A 13,585-nucleotide genomic window follows, 5' to 3' on the forward strand; every position below is an offset into this window, starting at 1 on the left:
TCTTTTAATATATCATTCCGCCTCAGTCCAAAATGCTTACCTACTCAAAATGCTGGAATTTATAGGTTTTCTGACAAATATTTCATGTTTTTTTAAAGTGGGTAATAAATAAAATGTCTCATTCGTTTTCGTTATATCTTTTTCTCTTTTTGTTAATGAGACAAACTTTCTTTCTGTCAGATACCAGGAAAGTTTGTTTGTTTCGTAAAAATATTAACAAAAACGAGTGTAATATGCTATATATTATATTATTCATTATTTTTCATTACATAGCGGTAAACGAAATGATTTGTAAGAACATTTGTTTTAAAGGGACATTCCTGAGTTTGCTGCAGTTTTTAAGATGTTATTGACTAATCAAATACTTCTACGATTAAACTTGCATATTCAGTATATTTTCTTGTTTAGAATAACAGTGGCTATATATTCAACGTGTTTCTGATCGTTCTAATATTTGTACTAGGTTCATTTTCATTTTATAAATATGTTTTATCGTACGTACGAAATAATTTGAAGAAAAAATCAAGTTTCGACTACTTACAAATATTAAGACGACCAGAAACACGTTGAATATACAGACACTGTTATTCTAAACAAGAAAATATATTGAATATGCAAGTTTAATCGTAGAACTATTTTATTAGTCGGAAACATTTTACAATGCAAGAAACTCAGGGATGTCCCTTTAACCTGCTTTTGTATATAGCACGGGCGGTTGTTGACCTCCAGACAAATACGAAAAACAGTATTCTTTATTCGTGTGTGCAGGGGGAGGGTTTAAAAAAGTTTATTTTTTAATACATTTTCCAAGGGATCATGTCTTGACCTCGCCCACTCCCCACCCACCATAATCTTCGCTTGCCACTGTCTAGGCCCCTACTGCTAAAATTTCTGAAATAGATGTGTTTCTTACTCACCCGTTGGTTAGAACATTATGCGTCATTTTTGACAACACATGGATTGTTTACACACGTACGTGTGTTAACAATTTCAAGACATACGACTGGCTGCTCCTAGGTGATGACCAGGTCACCAGTGTCATGCAGCCAATGAAAAACTACACAGTGGAAATAGAGTACACTGTGACGTATAGTTAACCTGACAATCACGTGTCTGTGACGCGTAAGTTAGCTGCAAGTGCAACAGCTGTTAATAAATTTTAGTCGAAAGAAAATGTAAAAATTTGCTTAAAACCTCTTTTTGGGGGATATGTAAGAAATGGAATAATACATTCGTGTCCGTTAGATACCATTTATCTCACAACTCGTTGTTTAGAAACGTATCAAAATCGCTTTCGCTCGTTAGGTATATTTTAAAACAACTCGTTGTGAGATAAATGGTATCTAACGGCCACTCATGTATTATTCTTTATTTAACACTGATTGTACGTTCTGTTGTAGGACTGGTACGACATGCGGCTGACGTGGGACCCCGAGGAGTACAATGGCGTGAAGAAACTCCACATCCCGTCCAACGACCTGTGGAAGCCCGACCTCGTCCTCTACAACAAGTCAGTACCCTAGCACGCAGTACTAACTCAAAAACATCCAAATATCTTCATTGAAAGCTGATTACAACATGCTTACACCCTAGTTTTCTGTAACAGTTCGTGGTCTGACAAACAAACCGAATTGTGTCCACTGTGTGTAGGGTCATCAGAGTAAATGTCGACGTGTCATCAGTCGACGGTGAACTGTGCTGTTGTTGTTATTAGTTTCCTAGCGGTCCAACCGGGAAATACTGGTTTCGTATCCTGTCTGTCTGTCTGTCTGTCTGTCTGTCTCTCTCTCTCTCTCTCTCTCTCTCTCTCTCTCTCTCTCTCTCTCTCTCTCTCTCTCTCTCTCTCTCTCTCTCTCTCTCGCTCGCTCTCTCTCTTTCTCTGTCTGTTTGTCTGTCATTCAGCCTTTCAGACTGTGTTTTCACAATGCCTTAAAATAGTGAACTGAATTGTTGTATTTAGCCTTATCATGTAGAATTACAGATCAAGTTTGACTTTCATGGCAATTGACCATTTTTGACAGAGTTATGGCCCTTGAACTTAAAAGATAAGAACATTCGTTGGGCCCAGATGGGGATATTATAGCTTTAGCAGTACTCTCTATTTTTCTTGATATTACGGAATATAATCAGTGATTCCATTGTATGCTGACATGCAGTGTCTGAAATACAGGGTGTTAGTTATCTTGTATGTTTGGTTTTATTGTAGTGTCTATAATACAGGGTGTTAGTTATCTGGTATTTTTGGTTTTATTGCAGTGTCTGTAATACAGGGTGTTAGTTATCTTCTATGTTTGGTTTAATTGTAGTGTCTATAATGCAGGGTGTTAGTTATCTGGTATTTTTTATTTTATTGCAGTGTCTATAATACAGGGTGTTAGTTATCTGGTATGTTTGGTTTTATTGTAGTGTCTATAATACAGGGTGTTAGTTATCTTGTATGTTTGGTTTTATTGTAGTGTCTATAATACAGGGTGTTAGTTATCTTGTATGTTTGGTTTTATTGTAGTGTCTATAATACAGGGTGTTAGTTATCTGGTATTTTTGGTTTTATTCTAGTGTCTATAATACAGGGTGTTAGTTATCTGGTATTTTTAGTTTCATTGCAGTGTCTATAATACAGGGTGGTAGTTATGTGGTATTTGTGGTTTCATTGCAGTGTCTATTATACAGGGTGGTAGTTATGTGGTATTTTTGGTTTCATTGCAGTGTCTATAATACAGGGTGGTAGTTATCTGGTATTTGTGGTTTCATTGCAGTGTCTATAATACAGGGTGGTAGTTATGTGGTATTTGTGGTTTCATTGCAGTGTCTATTATACAGGGTGGTAGTTATGTGGTATTTTTGGTTTCATTGCAGTGTCTATAATACAGGGTGGTAGATATCTGGTATTTGTGGTTTCATTGCAGTGTCTATAATACAGGGTGGTAGTTATGTGGTATTTGTTGTTTCATTGCCGTGTCTATAATACAGGGTGGTAGTTATGTGGTATTTGTGGTTTCATTGCCGTGTCTATTATACAGGGTGGTAGTTATGTGGTATTTGTGGTTTCATTGCAGTGCTGACGGTGATTTCGTCGTGACGCTGCAGACGAAGGCTACCGTACACCACAACGGCTGGATCATCTGGGAGCCGCCTGCCATCTACAAGAGTTACTGCGAGATCGACGTCGAGTTCTTCCCCTTTGATATGCAGGAGTGTTTCCTCAAATTTGGTTCGTGGACCTACGACGGCACGCAGCTTGATCTCCAACACGTCTGTGACAAAGGTGTGAAAATGGCCAACGACATACTGGTCATTGACAGAGGCATTGATCTGAGGGACTTCTATGCCAACATTGAGTGGGACATCATAAATGTCACAGCGCGACGCAGGGTCAAGTATTACCCTTGCTGCCCAGAACCTTACCCAGACATAATGTTCAACGTGACCCTGCGAAGACGGACACTGTTTTACACGCTGAACCTCATCATGCCGTGCATTTCCATATCGTGTCTGACAGTGCTGGTGTTCTACCTGCCGTCCGACAGCGGTGAAAAGATCACCCTCTCCATCTCTATCCTCCTCGCCCTGACGGTGTTCTTCCTGCTGCTGTCTGACATCAACCCGCCCACGTCGCTCGTCATCCCTCTGATCGGCAAGTATCTGCTCTTCGTCCTCATCGTGGTGTCCCTCTCCATATTCCTCACGGTTTATACGCTGCACATCAATTTTAAATCGCCCACCACCAACAAGATGTCTCCGTGGGTCAGGAAAATGTTCACAGAGATATTACCCAGAATTCTTTTGATGAAACGTCCAGAGTTTTGTAAAAATCCCAAGGTCGCCGTGAGGACTTGTAACGGGATTGAAATGAGAGAACCGCTGGCTACGTCAACATCACGTGACTGGCATACTTACGAAAATGTTCGGCAAAGACAGCACTCGGAGGAACCCGAAGAAGCAACGTCGTCGTTTTCACCGAATGTGACGGAGGCCCTGTATGGGGTGAAGTTCATAGCAGATCATTTAAAGAAGGAGGATGAAGACATGGAGGTGATGAACATTGCATAGCTATGTATACTGGTTCACATAGCTATTTATACTGGTTCACATAGCTATTTATACTTTGTACGTAGCTACTTATACTTGTGTACATAGCTATTTATACTGTTTACATAGCTATTTATACTTTCTACATAGCTACTTATACTTGTGTACATAGCTACTTATACTTGTGTACATAGCTATTTATACTGTTTCATAGCTATCTATACTGGTGTATATAGCTATTTATACTGGTTTACATAGCTATTTATACTGTATACAAAGTTACTTATACTTATGTACATAGCTATTTATACTGTTTACACAGCTGTTTATACTGGTGTACACAGCTATTTATACTGTGTACATATCTATTTATACTGGTGTACATGACTGACATAGTGGCAAGTAGTCAACTTGTTTCTAACATGACGTAATGGCAAGTAGTCAACTTGTTTCTAACATGACGTAATGGCACGTAGTCAACTTGTTTCTAACATGACGTAATGGCAAGTAGTCAACTTGTTTCTAACATGACGTAATGGCAAATAGTCAACTTGTTTCTAACATGGCGTAATGGCAAGTAGTCAACTTGTTTCTAACATGACGTAATGGCAAGTAGTCAACTTGTTTCTAACATGACGTAATGGCAAGTAGTCAACTTGTTTCTAACATGACGTAATGGCAAGTAGTCAACTTGTTTCGTTTGGTTCAGTTTGCGAGGCGAAACAGCTAACGTAGTCACAGAAGTTTTCTGTGGCCACTCAAAGAAGTTGACAAATATTATTGATGACTCCAACTTTGGCTATGTCATAATTTAATGGTAATCTGTCTGAATCTGAACGACGAAAGGACGTTAGGGAAAGTCGTGATTGTTTCCATGATCCACTATCAGGTGCTCGTCTGAAGGAGTGAAGACTGGTGGGTGATAATCGTTTTTTCATTTTTTTTTTTCATTGTTGATCTAACTTAGGACAAGTACAAAATGCCCTTTTTATTGAAGTTGCTTTTCATTTAACTTCTCCCCAGTATATATTTAGTACACTTAAATTAAAAACCATGACCAGCATTACCAAGTTTAATGTTATTTATAGCAGTTTGACACTGCTGATGTGCTGTTTGGTATTAGCTCTCAGCTACTGTTCGTGCCTTAGTGAGAGACTTGTCTGTGAAGACGAAGAGGCGCTCTTCAATTCAGAGTGAATCATTATGCTGTCAATGTTTCTCAAGAGCCAATCAAACAAGAAAATTGATGGAATGCATATTCAAGGCGGTAGTTTCCGTGTTTTCCCGCTTTTGGCCCGTTTCTCTACGATCGGTAAATCGATGTTGCTGTCATACTGTCAGTCTTGTGTGTGGTATTGACTTGAATCGAGACCAGTACAATTCACAACATCAATCACGTCAAGAGAAACTCGCAAACATGCTTTTTAAATATGTCTTCTTCCTTTTTAGTTGAATGATTACAGTTTGGAGCATCAAAAAGTGTGCTCTCTCTCTCTCTCTCTCTCTCTCTCTCTCTCTCTCTCTCTCTCTCTCTCTCTCTCTCTCTCTCTCTCTCTCTCTCTCTCTCTCACTCTCTCTCTCTCTCTAACTGGAAAAGAACCCCTTACATTCTGAGAAATCGGAATGATATTTCTTTATCCCCTGCTAGAACTAATTTATTTCAATCGTCATTTACTAGTATCTATTCGACAATAAAACTTTGGAGTTGAAATTCGAAATTGTCAAAACATCTCTTTCTCTCTCTCTCTCTCTCTCTCTCTCTCTCTCTCTCTCTCTCTCTCTCTCTCTCTCTCTCTCTCTCTCTCTCTCTCTGTGTGTGTGTGTGTGCGTGGTTGGCAAAATAATAAAGTTCTCTTCACTTCTTTCTGTCTGTTTCTGTCTCTGTCTCTACTCTGTGTCTCTTTGTATACATCGTTCCAGCCAGTGCACCACGACTGGTATATCAAAGGCCGTGGTATGTGATATCCTGTCTGTGGGAAAATGCATATAAAAGATTCCTTGCTGCATTAGAAAAAATGTAGTGGGTTTCCTCTAATGACTGCGAGTCAGAATTACCAAATGTTTGACATCCAATAGCCGATGATTGATTAATCAATGTGCTCTACTGGTGTCGTTAAACAAAACAAACTTATTTGTATACATCTAAGTCTCTCTCTCTCTCTCTCTCTCTCTCTCTCTCTCTCTCTCTCTCTCTCTCTCTCTCTCTCTCTCTCTCTCTCTAAAACATTTTTGGAAAAAAAACGACTCCTCTTCGTCTGGTTTAGAGATAAACCTGTTGTCAGTCCTGTTTATATAAAATTATAACTACTCTTCTTTCTTTTTTATAATTACAAAAGAAAACCGTGGAAATTCTACTATCAATATAATTTACTTTATTTTTCATTACAGGAAATCCGCGACTGGAAATACATTGCCATGGTGATGGACAGGTTTTTCCTGGTAATATTTTCAACAGCTTGTTTATGTGGAACGCTCAGTATTTTTTTGTTTGCGCCATCTTTATACGATCCACGGGAACCGTTGGCCAAAGAAGACCCCAATAACACTTGTATATACTAGACGAAGTCATTGTGTTTCTTTGTATTCTTTGAAAAAAAGGAGATAGGTTGTCATTTCTTAATTTAAAAAATCTAGTATCCAATCTGAATGACAAAACAATTGGGAAATCAAAAGCCGTATCACTGCACAAAGCAGAGTGATAGAAATGTTTGACAAAGTTGTGAATCACGATTAACTTGCGTTATATACAGAGTCATGACTACTACCATGAATCACAATTAACTTGCGTTATATACAAAATCGTGATTACTACCATAAATTACAATTAACTTGCGTTATATACAAAATCGTGACTACTACCATGAATCACAAACAGCTTGTGTTATACAATGGCTCCGGTTGGGGGTCAGGCTATCAACCAATGAAGGCACCTAGCCGGTTATCTGTAGCAACCCAGCAGACATGCGTTTGACGTCGGGTTATAGACCAGCATCCAATCAATCACCAAAGACATAACTCTTATCACATCGTGTAAGTAAATTGGTTTATATGGCAAATGAACATAAAACATTGTACTCAACAAGTGACTACAAAGTTTGTACACTAAAAAAACCACATTAATTTTCAAAAATATGATAATTCTACATATGACCACAAATCAGAATCCCCCCCCCCCCCCTTCCTTGTGACTGTATATAAGTATCTGGATGTCCCTCGTGTGAAGGCGGTAGTTTCTTCGATGTTGTTTGTTGTGTAACATGAAGAGAACAAACAGTAAACACATTTTGGTAACTATTTTTGTATTTACGCACATTCAGATTTTGGACTTTTAAAGGGACATTCCTGAGTTTGCTGCAGTTTTTAAGATGTTATCGACTAACAGAGACTTTTTAGCGATTGTAATTACATATCAAATATATGTTTCTGCATAAAATATTAGTGGCTGTATATTAAACGTGTTTTTTATCGTTCTAATATTTGTACTAGGTTAAATTTCATTTTATTTCCTAAAATATAGTTTTTTCGTACGTACGAAATTATTTGAAGACAAAATCCAGTTTGGGCTTCTTACAAATATTAAGACGACCAGAAACACATTGAATATACAGACACTGATAATCTAAACAAGAAAATATATTTAATATGTAAGTTTAATCGTGGAAATATTTTATTAGTCGAAAACTTCTTACAATGCAGTAAACTCAGGAATGTTCCTTTAAAGGATATATATATATTACTATAGTTTGACACCTAATAGCCGATGTATTTTTTGCGCTGGGGTGTCGTTAAACATTCATTCATTCATTCATTTAAAGGATGTATGGTCCTCTCACAATATTCTATGTTATTTCTGGCTGAAGCTTAGTTTATTGCTTTAAAAAGTAATTTTGTCAAATCTTGTCATATGTATTTAGTTCTTAGTGTATAACCACACAAATTATTTAGCCTTTAACAAACAAAAATGTTCAAATCGTATTCATATACAAGTAAATTATTATTTTGGTAATCAGATGAAGTGTTTTGAATTATCGTACATTTTGATTCACTGAGATGTAGTTTTAAAAGATAATTGAAACCTTCAGAATTATCTAACCTCGTCCAATAGTCACATCAAAACATTGTACTGAGCTTTTGTAAATGGACACAAAGATAGCCAGAAATCAATGTTCTAAGCAAAAAACTGTCAGCCAAATTTACATACGTGGAACTACATACATTTACAATGCTTAAACACCTGTTTATGTCTTAAATACGTGGAACTACATACATTTACAACGCTTCAACACCTGTTTATGTCTTACATACGTGGAACTACATACATTTACAACGCTTAAACACCTGTTTATGTCTTACATACGTGGAACTACATACATTTACAATGCTTAAACACCTGTTTATGTCTTACATACGTGGAACTACATACGTTTACAACGCTTAAACACCTGTTTATGTCTTACATACTAGGAACTACATACATTTACAATGCTTAAACACCTGCGATTAAGAAAAACAGGCTTCGTAAATTCGGCCCTGTAAGTTTAAAGGGACATTCCTGAGTTTCCTTCAATTTTTAAGATGTTATCGACTAACAGAGTTTTTAACGACTGTAATTTCATATCAAATATATTTTTCTGCATAAAATATTAGTGTCTGTATGTTAAACGTGTTTCTGATCGTTCTAATAGTTGTACTAGGTTAAATTTGATTTTATTTCCTAAAATATAATGTTTTCGTACGTACGAAATTATTTGAAGACAAAATCCAGTTTGGGCTGGATATACTATTCTAAACAAGAAAATATATTTAATATGTAAGTTTAATTGTAGAAGTATTTTATTAGTCGGAAACATCTTACAAAGCAGAAAACTCAGGAATGTCCCTTTAAGCCAGAAGTACTGTTGGGTGTTTTAAAGAGGACTGTGTATCTGTAACGAGAAAGCGAATTTCAGCTCGTTCCGTAGGTTCATGCTACGTGTGCTTGTCACACGAGTACACACACTCTTCTACGGCCGAATCGACTGTGATTCATTTTGTATGGAGTCTGTCCTTGCTGATTAGATTAATAAAAAAAATGTTTAATCAATGGCACGTTAATGAAGTGACTTTCAACAAATCATTTTGGGCTTTAAATCTGGACGAGAAAAAATATTATCATTTTTGAAATCGTATCTCTGCACACGATATTGGCATGTGTTTCGTCATTAGGAGGATTGTCACTTCCAAAGACGATACATCGTTCCGATTTTACCTGAAGGAGGACTGCCACTTCAAAGAATGCTTAGAAAAATCCAAACTTGCACAAGGTAGACATCCGTGGCCTTCGCCCATTTACTCAATAATAGTTTATGTAAGACAATTTTTTTTCATGCTTTGTATATTGTGCGTGTGTGTATTGAAATTATGGTGCTATTTTTGTTCTTGTTTCAAGCGAATTTAATTAATTAAAAATAATATTGCCCTTCCGAGAACTCTGTGGACTGCATTCTGTCTGTGTTGTAGAGCTAAATCTAGATAGCATTGTGCACATTTATTTTACACTGAAGACAGATTTCAACCTTTATGCCCTGTTTTATATATCTGTATGCTTGTATTAGCTTTATACTAAAATCGTCTTATTTAATTTCGGTGTTTGAAGGTTTCTTGTAAATCTCGAATAGTTCTGCTCATAGAATAAACTACGGGTTCTTACGAAACGGACAGAAAGTTATTAGTGACCGTTAGATACCATATATGGATTAAAGGAACATTCCTGAGTTTGCTGCATTGTAAGATGTTTCCGACTAATAAAATATTTCTACGATTAAACTTACATATTAAATACATTTTCTTGTTTAGAATATTAGTGTCTGTATATTCAATGTGTTTTTGGTCGTCTGAATATTTGTAAGAAGCCCAAACTGGATTTTGTCTTCAAATAATTTAACCTAGTACAAATATTATAACGATCAGAAACACGTTTAATATACAGCCACTAATATTTTATGCAGAAAAATATATTTGATATGTAATTACAATAGTTAAAAAGTCTCTGTTAGTCGATAACATCTTAAAAATTAGAGCAAACTCTGGAATGTCCCTTTAAGGTAAACCGGCCTCGGTGGCGTCGTGGTTAGGCCATCGGTCTACAGGCTGGTAGGTACTGGGTTCGGATCCCAGTCGAGGCATGGGATTTTTAATCCAGATACAGACTCCAAACCCTGAGTGAGTGCTCCTCAAGGCTCAATGGGTAGGTGTAAACCACTTGCACCGACCAGTGATCCATAACTGGTTCAACAAAGGCCATGGTTTGTGCTATCCTGCTTGTGGGAAGCGCAAATAAAAGATCCCCTGCTGCTAATCGGAAAGAGTAGCCCATGTAGTGGCGACAGCGGGTTTCCTCTCAAAATCTGTGTGGTCCTTAACCATATGTCTGACGCCATATAACCGTAAATAAAATGTGTTGAGTGCGTCGTTAAATAAAACATTTCTTTCTTTCTTTAAGTCAAAACGTATCTAAGTGAAATGAATGAAAGGGATCAGAATAAAATCGGGACCAACTCCATTTTAGGGCTTTTGCATGTTTTCTGCTTTGTGCAAATCAGTGATATAAAGTATTACACGTAAAATGGCGTTCAACATGTTGTCATTCTGACCTTTTCTATTGTAAGATAATTGGTATCTAACGAAAACGGGTGCAATATTTTATAACTAGAAAACAAGGCTAAACAGACATTTAAACCTTTTCCGACTAACACTTATTTAAGGTCACACGCATGCATATAATAGGTAACTTATACGCAATAGGCAACAATGTTAATTTCAGTGGTGGGTTTAGTTTTAATTTAAAATAAGTACAACAGATACCTTGTGCACTGCAGCTTTCAGAAAGTCTGCTGTAAAAATGCACTTTTCATTGATTACATAAAAAATTTTACATTTGAATGTTGGCCACATTTTCTGAATGTCTAGCGTGCTGTTGGGGATGAAGAATGTAAACTGGTATAATTAAAGGTTATTCTCGAGTTCGATCAGATGCTATTGATTACCATATCCGTCGCCAACAAGTGAACACGACCGGCTAATTGGGGCAATGTAAAGAATAATTGTAAATATTGAATTACCACATCTGGGATTTTGTCTAAGAGAACTCCGTGGCGTACAAATTCAGCGAACAATCATGCGATATTTCCTCCTTCAATTATGTCTAGCAATATATCAAACTGGAGTCGTGCAAATGTGAATAGCACAAAAAATACTAAGGTCCCCCCCCCCCCCCCCCCCCCCCCCTCACCGTATGCGGCTGGTCTATATATGAAGTTAAGAATGTGAGCACCGTTCAACCAGTCAGATTATCGTAACATTTATAGATGAAAAAAAAAAAAAAATTCGTGGTTGTATGTTTTCTTCTCATCTCTCGACTGGTGTATCGAAGGCCGTGGTATGTCATTTCCTGTCTGTGGGATGGTGCATATAAAAGATATCTTGCTACTAATGTAAAAATGTAGCGGATTTCCTCTCTAAGACTATATGTCAAAATTACCAAATGTTTGACATCCAATAGCCAATGATTAATAAATCAATGTGCTCTAGTGGTGTTGTGTGACAATTTCTGTTCATCTAGTCTGCTTTGTTGAATGGCGTTTGATTGTCTTCATATCTTAAGCTATCTTTTCTGACACCCAATAGCCGATTTGTATTTTGGTGCTGGGGTGTCGTTAAACATTCATCCATCCATTCATTCATTCATATTTTAAGGCAACTTTATTATATAAAAGATCCCTTGCTGCTAATCGAAAAGAGTAGCCCATGAAGTGGCGACAGCGGGTTTCCTCCCTCAGTAAATAAAATGTGTTGAGTGCGTCGTTAAATAAACCATTTCCTTCGTTCAATATTGCCGCTAGCTAAACAACAATATAAAGGCTTACTTTATTAACAACAGTTCCTGGAGGATATTGGTTGTAGAAGCCTAAAAAATCAAATAAAATAGTGGAGATTTGTACCTTGGCAAACCCCTCCCCCTGTTTGAAAATAGGCTGTCTCCTGTTGTAGCTGCAACAATTCAACTCTACACCAGGGCTAGGAGTGTTCCAGAGGCATCTACCAAGCATCCTAAAGTGAAAAACCATCTGTGTTCTGGTTTGCACGTAAAATACTCCCTTGCCGTTTATCACAAGGTGCGGTACGGGTCTGAAAATGTCGTAATTACAACATACTAAACACCCAACCAGGCGTTTAGGAACCAGATTGAGTGCGGAGAAATGTACGATATTTTGTCCTACTCTGTATACCTGGATGAATGAATGAATTAATTAATTAATTAATTAATGAGTGAATGAATGAATGTTTAACGACACCATATAAATACAAAGAAGAAGGAAGAAGGAATGTTTAACGACACCCCAGCACGAAAAATACATCGGCTATTGGGTTTCAAACTATGGTAAATGCAAAACAAATTTGACTATATAAATACATACAAACATCTGGTTTGTAACCCCTTACCAGATATTTTACCCCCTCCAACTAGTGTTCTTCCCTCCAAATAGTGTTCTTCCCTCCAAATATTGTTCCAACTGGCCTGCTAACAGCTGTTGATTAGTGTGTCTGGCAGTGAGTAAGCAAACATCCACTTCAAAACGTGTACGTTATTCATTTGGTGAATATTCTATTACGTTTCTTTCGTGTTTTAAATATCTATTGCATGACTTGCCACATTTATATGCCACGGTATAGAATATAACCTGGGTAAATACAAATATAATAAAAAGGAAATGGTTTATTTAACGACGCACTCAACACATTTTATTTACGGTTATATGGCGTCAGACATATGGTTAAAGACCACACATATATTGAGAGAGGAAACCCGCTGTCGCCACTTCATGGGCTACTCTTTTCGATTAGCAGCATGGGATCTTTTATATGCACCATCCCATAGACAGGATAACACATACAACGGCCTTTGATATACCAGTTATGGTGCACTGGATGGAGCGAGAAATAACCCAATGGGCCCACCAACGGGGATCGATCCCAGACCGACCGCGCATCAAGCGAACGCTTTACCACTAGGCGACGTCCCGCATCACAAATATAATAAAGGAAAGGAATACTCGTTTAACGACACTTCAGCACATTGGTAATCTACGACTGTTTGGTGTCTACCATGATCTATATTTCGACACAGAAATAAAGAAAAGAAACCTGCTGTCGCCACATAGGCTACGCATACCGAAAAAGCAGCAAGGAGTCTTTCATATGCACTTCACCATAGACAGGACAGTACATACCATAATCCTTGACATACTGGTTGTGTGGCACTGGTTGGGATTGGGGGAAAACGCCCTAGTCCATAGAGGGTGATGCAAACATAAATGAGAAAAGAACACACTATATAAAGATTTCTTACACACCCGTTGGTGAGAACCATCATGCGTTATTTTTTATAACATGGGTTGTTTACACACGTACGTGTGTTAACAGTTTAAAGACATACGGCTGGCTGCTCCTGTGTGATGACCAGGTCACCAATGCCATACATCCAATGAAAAACAACACGGTGGAAATATATTACACT

At 37.4% G+C, this 13,585-nt stretch overlaps 1 protein-coding gene across 1 annotated transcript in view; it reads left to right on the forward strand.

Moving 5' to 3' along the window:
• The window catches only part of LOC121377576 (acetylcholine receptor subunit alpha-like 1), a 55,701-nt gene extending 49,113 nt beyond the window's left edge, over positions 1 to 6,588 (forward strand). The window contains exons 3-5 of the mRNA XM_041505634.1: positions 1,401 to 1,510; positions 3,057 to 4,032; positions 6,418 to 6,588. Of these exons, the coding sequence (XP_041361568.1) occupies positions 1,401 to 1,510; positions 3,057 to 4,032; positions 6,418 to 6,588 (1,257 nt within the window). The remainder of the gene's footprint in view (positions 1 to 1,400; positions 1,511 to 3,056; positions 4,033 to 6,417) is intronic.
• Positions 6,589 to 13,585: the final 6,997 nt, after the last annotated feature.

The sequence above is a fragment of the Gigantopelta aegis genome, chromosome 2 (genome assembly GCF_016097555.1).
Source record: "Gigantopelta aegis isolate Gae_Host chromosome 2, Gae_host_genome, whole genome shotgun sequence".
In the NCBI taxonomy this organism is placed as follows: Eukaryota; Metazoa; Mollusca; class Gastropoda; order Neomphalida; family Peltospiridae; genus Gigantopelta; species Gigantopelta aegis.